A 13168-nucleotide genomic window follows, 5' to 3' on the forward strand; every position below is an offset into this window, starting at 1 on the left:
ATTGCCTTCAAAGATTTATTTAAGCATATTTCTTTCTAGATCTTCCTAATTATTTTTGCGTTGCTACCAAACAACCTGTCTACCACCATGCCCCAGTATGTCTGTGTTTTGCAATCTTCTATCCAAAATTAATTTCTGGGGATTAATTTCCACAACCACCCTCTCATGTATTTGGACTCAGGAAAATAATCCACGTACCCAGCCCCCGCCACCACCACCGTTCTTGTGGCAACAAAAATTGCAAGGACACAAAGAGGGTGTGCACTGACGATTCTGCCAGTGCTTTCTCACAGGCCAAACGTCTGTCTGTAAAGACATGTGTTATGTCCATGCCAAGACTGACACACATGACCACAGAGGACACACTTGTGAATGAGGAGCAAGGACCTCAGTAACCTCTTCTGGCCTCCTCTTCTATTTCCTCCTATCATCTTGCCCCCAAACACACTGATTCCCTTTCCCATTCTCATCTCTCTCTCTCTCTCTCTCCCTCTCTCTCATGCCCTCACTCTCTTCTTTCCATCTCTCCCCAAACTGGTGCAGCTGTCCATCAGCCCTCCCGCAGTTCCCCCAGCTGTCTGCACTCCCTGAACGAGAAGCCCTATACAACAATATGGGTCGCAGGTCAAGAGAAAGAACAGGCTGCGCTCACAATGGACCAGTGGCGCCCAGTAAAACAATCATTCCCTTTTTCTCCTCTGCCCTTTCTCCACTGTTGCCGACAAACCTTTGGAGAGGTCGCTGGAGAGAGAGAGGGGGGGGGGGGGGGGGGGGGGGGTCCTCTTGGACAACAGCCTCAGAAGCATCTTCCTCTTTTTTACAATTGCCTGAAGGACCAAAGTGATAAATACACTTGAACACACCAGCTCTTGCTCCCACCTCTCCAACTCAGCACTCTGCCACCCCGTTCTTTGTCTATTTCAAGAGCCATCATGCCCTTCAACACGACCATTGAAGTCAAAACTGAGACTTGTCATTAGTAGAATGATATGAATGGTAGGAGCCTTGCCAGTTCTGAGGCTCGTAATACTGAGTTGTTTTTTGTATTGTTTTTTGCTTCAATGCTGAAAATCTAAAGCAATAACACTTATTGTGTTGAGGTCATCATTTCAAAGTATTGAAAGATATCGGATTAATTACTTTTCAACATCAGTATGAGCTGAAACCTTTTTTCCCCCTCTGTATTAGTGCACGTAGAAGGACTTGAAGAATGAATCCGTGGCCTGCAGTGCTTTGGCATGGGTTGCATGGGAAAATGGAATATGCTGGATACAGAGGGAGAAAGTGAAAAGCCTCTGTGACATATTCACCTGTTCCCCAGAGCTGCTTTCCCATAGCCAACAACAGCCTCCTGTCTGACCTGATAAGACACCCTGGAGCAAACCCTTGAGTGATGTCATAACACACACACACACACACACACACTTCCTGCCACAGATCTCGGTCCCTGCCACAAGCACTCCTTTATTCTTGTATCATGTCTTTTATTAGTGAGCATGTCAGTATGTAGTATGAAACAGTCACTTTAATTAATTTCCTTTAGTTTGTGATTCCAAAATCCATCTTATGTGTGTAAAATGGAGTGTTTTTCATATATGCCGTGTTAAAGATGCTTTCACAGTACATTTAATTCAATTGTTTTTGGCATGACTTGGGTTTGTCCAAAAAAAGATGTAAAGTAGGTGAAAATGGTAGTCTCCTGTGAGCCCCTGAGACCCTGCAAAGGATTAGCAGTTATTAAAAAAAAGTACCGTAGACTAATGAAGGGATTATTCTTGTTATTGTTCTAAAGCAAGAACAGACCTAAATTTCACCATGCATACTTCATGACAGGTGCAATGTCAAAATACAAACAAAAAACTGTAATATAAGCTTGACTATACAACAATTCGGTTGGTTTCCATATTGGAGATGTGTTTCTCCTGTTCAAAGTGAATTATAGAAAGAAAATGACAAATTCAGTTACTATGGAAATATCTTATAAGAATATTTATTCAATTAAGTGCAACAGCAAAAATATTTACAGCAGTACAGTTGGACAAAAAAAATAGACACGAAATGGAAATTAGCTTGAAGACCTCAAATAAATAATTTAAATACAGTACAGTTGCCAGGGACTGACAACAAAGCAAGAAGAAGGTGAAACAAAAACTGTGCTCAGAACTAATATGAAAGGAGATGGTACAAGACATTATCAAAAATAAATATTAAATACAGATATAAATAAATGCATTGCTTTTACTCATGATGAGGGTTCTATTGGTCTCAGTTTAGGTTGAATGCATTTTTTTCATTTCAAGTTGTCTTTACGACAGAGATGTGATGTTCAAACAAATATAATCTAATGTAGTTTATGGGGCAGCGTCTTCAGAAAAATATTAATCAAATATTAGTGAATAATCTGAAAAAAAGAATAAATACACAATATTAAAAGTTATGGGTGCATGTTTGTATCAGGTAGATTGAGATGAATCTCTGAGTATTCAGTTCTCCAGAGTACTAGTAAATAAAAATGCAAACCACTTTCTCTATATAGTTAGTATACCAGCCAATTTTTTTTTTTTTTACAGCAGTTCATTCAAGAGCAGCGCTTCGCTCCTGGCTTCACAGCAGTCAGTCAGTTCAATGTTTGCAGTCCCCTCTCAGATGGTGCTTATCTGAGAGGTGATCAGGTGGGGGCTAAATGAGTCAAAGGTCACATCAATGGGAAGCTCATAGCGTGAAGCCTGAAAAAGTGGGTGGCCCTGAGGCCCCACTGGTAGACTGCCAGTCGTGGAAGTGGGGAAATTAGACGAGAGGTAGTGGGCATGGTGACCAGGGTGGGGTGCGTAGTTCCTCTCTGGCTCATGGGGAGAATGCTCTTGCTTCAGGGCAAAGCTGCCACTAATGCTCAGAGGGGGGGTGAGAGGCCCATCATATGGCGGGGTGCCACTGCTGCACTCGTTAGGGGAGGGGTTATCATATATAGGCCCCTTGAATCCCTTCATATGGAGGAGGTGGGATGCTTCCAAAGAGCCATAGGGGGGACTCGGAAGGCCAGGAGATGGGTAGCTGAGGGGATGCCCAGCCTGACCCCCGACCCCACCGACGCCTGGGCCTCCACAGTTTTCCTGCTTGTTGAGCAACATCGGACCGGGCCCCAGCTGCAAGCAGCCAGCCACGAGGTTACTGGTGGGCTGGGACAAACCTTTACACAGCATTTCCATAAAGCCGTGGCTCTCTGAAGACTGGCCACTTTCAAGAACCTCTGACAAAGCCCAGATGTAGTTACGGGCCAGACGTAGCGTCTCGATCTTTGACAGTTTCTGTGTCTTGGAGTAGCAAGGCATTACTGTGCGCAGATTTTCCAGGGCGTCATTTAGCCCATGCATACGCGAACGTTCTCTGGCATTGGCCTTGACTCGTCGAGCACGGAACCTCTCCTGTCTGGCTTTGGTCATCTTCTTCTTCTTCGGGCCTCTCCTTTTTGGACCATTTTCTCCATTTAGTCCAGTCCCCTCCTCATCCTCATCCTCTTCTTCCTCCATATCCATATCCTCACTACCCAGTTCTGTGCAGGAGTGGATCCGGCTGCCTGCAGTCATTCCATGGCGCTCCCTCGTCTCTGGGCTTTCCTCTCCATCCTGAGAACTGGCATCCTCATCCTCCAGCCAGCTGAGTGAGGTCACCAGCTCGCTCACACTGCAGCTCTTTACAAATGGTTTTGTCATCATTTTAGTCTGAAAAATAAGAACACACACACACACACACAAAAATAATCAATAAATGGCCAGATCAAAACAGTGTTTATTATTCATAACCTGATTGATTCAGCACAGGAACTACACCTTTAGTCTTAAAACACAGAATGGGCGCTCTCATTTCAGCACTGCGATGTGGACAGCTCCCAGGTTTTAGAGATGTTCGCTCTATTAAAAACACACCAAGGCTGAACCCCAATGACAATTTAAGCTGTTTTAAATTGAGGCATTGTGATTCTATCAGGATGGAGCAACTGTTTTAGAATGAGGTCGCTGAATGGTCTCCCGCTGTCGTGCTGCTTTGACCGAGACGCAGACAATCTGGGACACGGCGGGATTTACTCAGCAAATACAGATCAAAGATTGGAGACCTACAACTCAACGAACATGTGGACAAGCGGCCTACATTCTGCGTAAAAATAAATAATTACATTTTACGTTAAAACCTGTTTTGAAAATACAATTGCGTAACGGAAAAATTAAATTAAAACTTCACCTGCTTGGATGCACCGCTTGGTCTGCGCAGAGGAACAGAAAACCTGTTTGATTTTTAATTTAAGGAGTTCAGAGCGGATTATTCCAGAGACGCTTTTCTGTCTTCGTGCATCCACCCGTGTCCCAAACTCTTATTGTCTTCATACGGCCGTGGGTGCGCGTCCAACTTTCCTTTCCATTTGGGAGGAATGGGCTGCTATTTGGTCTTTAAGCGGGTTAGCCCCTCCCTTATGCGCCCCGCCCACAACATCCAAACGCGCGTGGCGGTCTCGTGGCATAAAGTTTCAGACAGCGAATAAGTGTGCGTCTAGGTGTGTGCGTGTGCGTGTGTGTTTGTGTGTGTGTGTGTGTGAGGACGGGGTTGATTGAGCGCGCGCCCGGGATATTGTGACCAATCAATGCAAAAAACACGCACATAAAAAGTTATTTCATATTGTAACTTTTGCATTACAGATACATATCTTCATAAGGCTTGCCATTTGTATTTTATTTTTATCTACAGATTATTTTCCCCTATAAAAATCCGAATGATTTGAGTGACTCACGTCATAATCTGCTGAAATAATTAGACATTTATTTTACTTTTATTTTCTATTAAATTTCTGTCCTCCTCACATCCGCAGTCATTATTTCGTATAACGCATCTGGATCTGTCTCTCTCCATATCTAAAGCCTATGATCTGTGTCCCTCCTAACCGCGCGATGTATTGCCACCCTTAAAATCAGCCGCTCACTTTTAGTACCATGTTTTAACAATCTTAATTGATCCGCAAAATCTTATTGAATCGCCTGGATTAGGAGTTTTCCGCTTAATGAATGAAACTCGCTGCGCTGGACACGCTCTTCCATGTGTGCGTATATTTTGACAGTTTGGTCACTCATTCAATTGTTGTCTTTCATTTTGAAAGGGCCGATCTGATTATTGAATCGAATGGTGCAAAGATGAGCAGACAGGTAGGTTATGATAAATGAAATACTGAACACTTTATAAAACCATAGACATTTAATGAATGGATATTAAATTCACGTCATTGTTACTGGAAACCATTGTTGTATATATTTTTTTTAACTTTTTTTATTTGCACGATTTAATGGAAATTCACAGACAGTGACAATGACCAGATGATTTTTAACACAAACCATGAATGTCTTTAGACATCCAGCCTTTGTTAATCCGAAACTAATCATGTCTCCATATTGAACATTTTCCCCCTGTTTTGACTACAAATGCCGCGACCCAATAAATGCCCACCAGTCCTCGTGCGTGGCGAGCCGCGGCGCCGTGGGGGTCTATTGTCATCACTCGCCATTGACAGCCGGGGTCTCGCGAGTCGCACGTGCCCCCGCATTGATCCCATTGTGCGCGCTATTGCGCACAGCTGTGTCCGAGACTGCGAGAGAGACGGGGCTTTGCCAACTACACCGGGTCCCGCTAGTGTGTGACTCTGTGATGGACTGTTTCCGAGTCTTGGAAACAAGATATGATCACGTGGCTCCTCTGCAGCATCAACTAAAAAAAAAAAAAAAAGGCACTTATCCAACGATTTATTGAACTGAAGCTAACAGATGGCTGGATATAGGAAGCGTTGGTGGGGGGGAGGGAGGGGGGCTGTGGGCGTCATCTGTTGCTTGGGTGCTCAGGAGTCCACGCTTGTACAAGATGATGCCTCGTGCTGAAACGGCATTTATTTGCATCACTAACGGCCTTAATCACTCCTGGTCAGTGCACTGGCCAGAAATGTGGACAAAGAGGAGGCGCGTGTGTGTGTGTGTGTGTGTGTGTGTGTGTGTGTGTGTGTGTGTACAGCAACTACTCCAGACTAATGTGACGTGCCCCAAACTCCCCAGGTACATGTATACCCCTACCCCCAAACACTACTCCTCTGTCCCATGAGTGTGAGCGTGGCCCTCCACCACACCTGCATCCTGCGTGGGGAATTTGAGCTTCGCAGTCTCCCACAATCCCAATTGGTTTCCCAAATGACTGACTGAGTGCATGACTAACGGCGAGGGAATTGTGTCCTGCTCCCATTTTATCAGTAACATAGATACTCAGCCTCCTGGAAGAGGTCGTGGTGGACACACCTGACCGGAATAAACTTTTGATGAGTTTGCGTGATTTGAATCCAGGTTCTCGAAAGTATTTATCCATGAAATGTACTTTTCAGAATAGTTGTGGATCGTCAGTCACTGATTAGCATCTCTCCTTATCATCTTTAATAAGTTTAAGGAACTTGTTGTGGCTATAAGGTTGGATGCATTTTCAAATTGTCTAAAACATCTTATGTTTAAGATTTATCCCTAAGATTTATACCAGTCTGTTGTTAATTGGGGTAACCCCATCCTTACAAAAACACTGCCACAAGTGAGTTGTCTCTCGCTCTTGTCCCCTGGGACTCTGAGTGGAGTGGGAGGGATTGGTGCACTGTGCTGACAGATGGGTCCTTGTTCCTGTCTTTTTCTTCATCTCTATCTCCCTCTTTTTCTAAAACATGCACGCACGCACACACACACACACACACGCACCAAGACTGCACGAATACAATAGGAATTAAAGCTCTACACACATGCCCCCTCTGAAAGCTGAGCCCTTTGCAGTGATCATAAGGCTGAAGGGAGCCTGGATTTGCAAAAGGCACCGGCGTGGGGATGTGGGCGGTGGGGGGGGGTTCATGTGGCAGAGGTTGCTGAAATTTTGTTTTATCAAGCCAGAAATAAATTCAGTGATGGTAACCTTTTTGAATGTATTTGTACATACTTCATATTTTCTTCTGCAGCACTTTGAAGGGAGTTAAAAAGTTTTTTGAGTTAGCGTAAACTGGTCTTCATCTTTCTACGCTTAATCTGACCATTTTCACTGCATTCCAAGTTTAAAATAATGATGTGTGTCTGTATATGTGTGTGCGTGTGTATGTGTATTTCTATGTGCTGTGCATGTCAAGAGGTCCCAGGGCTCAGTTCTGTCCATTTGCTGCTCAGTGAGGCTGAATGTGGTTACATAGCAGACTTTCCTGAGGGAGAGACTGACTCTGCTGCACACAAGGGTGCATCAGCATTCTCACGTGCACACACTCACACACAGTCGTGAATCATGGGCTCGAAACCTCAGTCGAATATTCTGATAAATACTGATTCTTCCTCCATTTGTCTAGGTTTCAATGCAGATCCCATTTAAAGGCATCAAATAAATATAAAAGTCGTCCAATCGCAAACCAGAATTAATCTTCTTCATACGTTGGTGTTCTCTCTTTGATATGGTAATTATAGATGATTTCACTGTGCTTCCTGCAGCCAACACGTATCTTTGCACATAGACACAGATAAATGCACAATTATATTTATCTCCACGCATAAAGGAGATATAATGGATTCCATGATATAACGTGTTTTTCCAGACAGCAGTTTGACTAGAGTGTCAACATGATAGGATCTCCTGGTTCACAAGAGAGCTTCGATAAGATCTAAGAGCATTTCATTCAGACAATATGAACAGATTGCTCACAGCGTATTCTTCTTCCTTGAGGCTAATGGTTTGGAAGACATTCCACTCGGGCCAAAATGGAGCTACAGAATGGGACTCAGGCCTGAGGGCAATTCTCACTAAGTGGGGAGAGAGAGCCATTAAACAAAGGTGCCTGTGGTTTCATATTGGGGATAGTTTACAACCTCCATCCCAGGACATCAACAGTGTTTTTGGGTGTGCTGTTAAGGGGGCAGAAGAGGGGGGAGGAGGATCCATCTGCCATGTTGTCAGTCCTCGGGGAGTTGGGCATATCCCAGGGGTGTTTTGGAGAAAGAAGGCCTGAAAGGATTACACTCGACCACTAATCAACGACGATAATCTGGGACCCCCACTCAAAATCCTCTCCGACCCAAACAACAATTAGGGACAGAGCATAAAATGTCAGTGTACAGGGATGTATAACTGATGTTGAACAACCTGACAAATCCAGGGACAAATAAAGGTGAATTTTAATTGGGAGAATCAACTTTGGAGGTGTGATTGGCAAAGAGTGATGCTGACTCTGTGATCAGGTGCGAGTGTCCCACAAGTGGCCGTGTCTAATTCCCAGTGTGACCATTATGCAAATACAGAAACTAGACAAGCGCTAACAACATAAATTAGTCTAACGAAAAAAAGCACTTCTCAAATCAGATTTCATCTTTGCGACCTGAAATAAAGCATTTTATCATTTCTACTCAATGTTAAAAAATGAATGTTACACAACAGCTTTTCAATTACAGCTTTATTAGTATTATTATTATTATTTTACAGGGCTCAGAAATGGCTTTTTGTCTTTGGTCTCGAAGATGCACCTGTATCGGATGATTGCATGCTGTCACAAGGTGAGCCCTGCAGAGCGGCCGGGCCTCCCTGAGCCTTTCAAAGGCTTTGTCACAGCAGGAACACGCAAGGTGCAGCTGCTGAGCTGTTCTCCGGGCAGGTCTCTCCATCCGGCAAAAAGAATAGCTGGGAATCAAGTTGCCCCTAATATCATGGTCCCTTGCCAGCATGGTTTTGATGTTTGTGGCCTGAGTGGGGTCTGGATGAATTTAAAGCTCTACAGGACTATAGATGTGGGTGCTTAATGACGGCGCCAGTCCTCCAGGGCACAGGGAACCGGAGCATCCTGGCCTGCATCTCTTCTACCTCCTGCAGTATATGCCCATTGGCTAGGCCGCCTCTAAGCTCTCCATCCCCATAGCCTCATTGTTTAGTGGGCCCGGCACTGTCAACATTAAGCCTGGCTAATGTGATCTAGAGGCAGCTGGAGCAGCCCCGATTATTACCATGACACAGCCGACTGAGGGGTGTAATATCATTAAAATTAAATCAGGTGGGTTGGAGATTTGCTGAAGCAAAGGGGGGACTTTGAATGGCATTAGGTGGGAGACTGCCATAATTTCATTATTCAGTTGGGGCACAGCAGAGGATCTGTTGAAGCATTTGCTTTAAGTTGGAGTAATTGAAAGAGAAAAATGAAAGCAAAAATCATTCCTATAATATTTACAGTTAAGTGTCTACTAATTTTTTTTTAACTGATTTAATACATGGTAAAAAAAAATATATATTCACATGAATATCACTAAAGGATAATATTTTAATTACGATATATAATCTATTTGAAAGCAGACGTATGGGATATTCTTGTTGTTATTATTAGCCCCTTGTTGGATTATTGTTGCACATGATGAGAAAAACGTGATCCGCTCCTAATCTTTTTATACTGACATGTCTGCTCGGCAGACTCATCAGCAATCAGCTGGCAAGTGTTTGTGTGAGGCTGCAAGCTGACAGAATTCATTAACGTTTCCAGAAGAAGAAAAACAACCCATACAAATACACGTTCAGCATTTAAATGTATATATAAATTTAAGTATGAACTTTCTGTACTGTCATAATGGCGTTTGTGGGGAAGGTTTTTTTTTTTAATCCTTAATTTTGCCGGTTCGACTCACGCCAGAAGTGCCGTTGGTCTCGCAGCGAGGGTCTTATGTCGCTATTGTTTTGACCCTCGGGCCACATAAACGGCGTTTTCAAGGCCAATTGAGCACGCGATGGATTGTGGCCCAAAATCCGCTGATGAGTGAAGAGCATTGATTAAAGAAGGACGCTGAAGCGACGCGTTCCAATCTGCGCGTGATGCACTTTAAGATTAAGAATAACAGTCTGCGGGACTTTTAAAGTAACAACAACAATACTAATATATTCACATTTTAATATTCAGTAGTCTATCTATCTATCAACGTTCCCTCTAAGGTGCGATCGTGCGTAATTACGCACAGTTGATACGGTCTTCGCGAAGCGAAAATCTACGTTGCGCACAAAATAAAAATCCAACCTAAATTGAAAATAACATAAACACGTCAAAATTCATTCCGTGCTATTTTCCACTGAGTCAGTGAGTGGCCGGTGACTGGCTGATCCGGCTAATGATGAGATTCACATGTTTTTACGCATCTAATAGACGCCATTGTGATCGGAGTTCCAGGACTCTCGACATCCTTTGATTGTTGATTGTATCTGTTTTATTTGTTGGTTTTTATTACTTGTTTTTATGTTATTTATTTTTATACTATTGTGCACTTTGATACTTGCTTTAAAATGTAAAGTGCGTTTAAAATAAAATGTATTATTATGATGTTGCTCAAAGTTGTCCAAGGGAGTTTTTGTGTTTGCGCAGATGCATGAAAAATTAGAGGGAACATTGCTATCTATCCATCCATTTCAAATACTAGTATAGGACCGTGTTTTCTATTTGTCAAATGGGGACCTCTAGTGGCCCGACCTGGAACTCTGGTCTCCCAAATTTTATTTTAATTTGCTGTTGAGCATAGTCCGTGTTATGTGAATAAACGGTGATGGAATACGGGTTGACATTTTCTACTTCAGTAAATGTAGTATACGTAGTATAATTGTGTAGTATAATGTAGTACCTGCTGTAGTATGCCCTTCAGCAGGTAGTTCATGCTCAAAACCCTCCAATGTGGCTTAAAGAAAACAATTCTGCAAAGAAAAGTGGCTCAACATTTCTCCACAATGATGTGACAGGCTCATTGCCAATTACGGCACAATCGATTGATTGCAGTTGTTGCTGCCAACGATGCAACAAAAGGTTCATCTCAGCATCCTCAGACACCTTTTCACTCCCACCTCCACCTCATCCATCTGCCGGTCCCTGAGCATCATCAGCATCTCCTCCCTGCCTTCCTCACCCGTAGCCCTCCACAGGATACAGATGACTGACACACTTTACTTCATATATAAATAGCTCCTTTCAGCAGCAGAGCAGCAGCGTGTGAAGAGATATTACTCTAGGCTAAGGTTTGACCATTGATGACTTTAATAATGGCTCCTAAAAGAGAACCCTCTGTTAAGAAGTCCCTTTCTCCAGTGAACCAGCCCAGGCTGGGTCCTCCTTACCCCAGCCTCCCTGCAGCTCCAAAACCGGCTCCGGAACAAAAGCCGAGAATGCTGCGTCCCTCTGATTCACCGTTTGATCCCACTACGGTGGAGGTGAGTGGAGTAACTATACTTTAACGACAAAGATAATGTGGGGAAATCATAAATTAGAGCTATATTTGGAAATCTCAAGTCCTATCTTGTAATAGTAATCTTATTTTGTGCACACTTTTATAAATGTTAGGTATAACGATACAGTTGTCGTGAACAAACATATAACATCCCGTGCTCATTATTTTTAGCCTTCTATGGCTCTGACACTAAACTGTCAGCGTCAAGCTTAATAGTCTGAGCTAAGAAAAGAAATGGGGCAGTAAGAGTGAGCCTGTCAGCCTGTCAGTGGCCTCCTTAGGGACAAGGAGGCTATATCCTAAGAGATATCTCTTATATCAGGAAGGTCTCACAAATTGATAAGCTTCTCCTTGTGCTCCTGATTGACAAATCTTCCATGTGATGCAAGACAACAACCATTCAAATTCATAACCCAAAGTGAGGACGTTGCTATTTTCTGTTACATCTAAAAATTTGTGGAGCATTTAGTTGACCCATTTTTCAAAACATATAGATAGATTAGAAAATAGACCACCCCATGCGTTCGTCCTGTGACTTTAGTAATGGATTGTGAGATTGTCAGGACCCGACTAATTTGAGGCAGATTCCATACAGATGCTTATATTTTGCTAGCGGTTTGCTGCTTGCCTTTAAAAAAAAACGAAAAATTCAAATTCTGTGTCTGTAATAAAATAAAATAATAATAATAATAACAAATAGGAAATAGGAAAATTAAGCGTATAATGTAGCATATCACAGTTGAGAAGATGGCGGGACAGATTATTTTTAGAATGCTTTCATTTTGAATCTGTACCCTGCTGTGACTACAATTCAATGGTACTGTTGGATGTCCAATTAGTAAATATAATATACCAACAAAACATTACATGAAACAAAAGCAGTACAGTGCTCGCCGGCCAAAGACAGCTTAGGCTATTCACCAAGCACACCTTAATATTTAGATGTGTTTTAGAACTCAGTAGTTCAAACTACACTGATACCCACCTTAGACTTTGTAGGAATGTGCTTTATCTTTCTTGATGCTTCAGCTTTGCTGCCACTGTCTTGTGCTTTCATTGTTACATTGTATGCAAATCCTGATTTTATTGAATAAGACTGAGAAGACGTGGTTCCAGAGAGAGAGGGACAGCGAGACATAGCCAAAGCGAATGACCGATCCTGTTGAGAAAGGAAAACACATTTGCCCAGTAGTTAAGAGAAGTGGTATCAGTCCATAATCTCACAGGCCTAAAAGTAATCCATCATTCTCACCCAAATTGGGGTCAAGATCACAAAAGGCACATGCACCAGTAAGGGACAAAAATCTTTGAGAATGTGGAAAACAATCTCAATCAGATAATGCATCTACTTAACAACTACCCCCCCCCCCCCCCACACACACATACACACTAAACATTAAAAGCTAAAATAATATCAAAATAATATTAAAACATTAATAATGTAATAATGTGTTTTTAAAACTACTTGAGAGATGTGATCTACGAAACCGAACATATTCTCTAGTATATTCTGGATGTATGCATTTAGCCCTTAAATTCCCCTTTGGCTTGAGCTGTAAAAAAAACAAAAAAAAAACGATCATGCTTGTAGGGAATCTACATGCCTTTAATTCAGATTCAACGGGAACACGAGAAGAAAGGCCTCTTTAAAATATAAATAAACATAACTAAATATGTCATCAATAATGTAAACTAAAGCAGGCCTGGTCAGAACAAGTTTATTAAAATATAGATTTGCACTTTAGTTACTTATTGCATGTACCTATCAACTCAATCTCAAACTAATAAATGGAGCATAAATAGATGTAGCGTAAACTTTAAACTTCAAACGCATTCCTTTAAATGGAGCGCATGCCATCCGGCTAACCCTCCCTCATTGACGTCATGCACGTGACGTC

At 42.5% G+C, this 13168-nt stretch overlaps 1 protein-coding gene across 1 annotated transcript; it reads right to left on the minus strand.

The window, feature by feature from the left end:
• Window positions 1-2642: 2642 nt before the first annotated feature.
• On the minus strand, window positions 2643-3713 carry neurod4 (neuronal differentiation 4). Its single transcript, XM_068748333.1, has one exon. It carries the CDS (start codon window positions 3711-3713, stop codon window positions 2643-2645), a length of 1071 nt encoding a protein of 356 aa, XP_068604434.1.
• Window positions 3714-13168: the final 9455 nt, after the last annotated feature.

The sequence above is a fragment of the Brachionichthys hirsutus genome, chromosome 2, assembly GCF_040956055.1.
Source record: "Brachionichthys hirsutus isolate HB-005 chromosome 2, CSIRO-AGI_Bhir_v1, whole genome shotgun sequence".
Classification (NCBI taxonomy): Eukaryota; Metazoa; Chordata; class Actinopteri; order Lophiiformes; family Brachionichthyidae; genus Brachionichthys; species Brachionichthys hirsutus.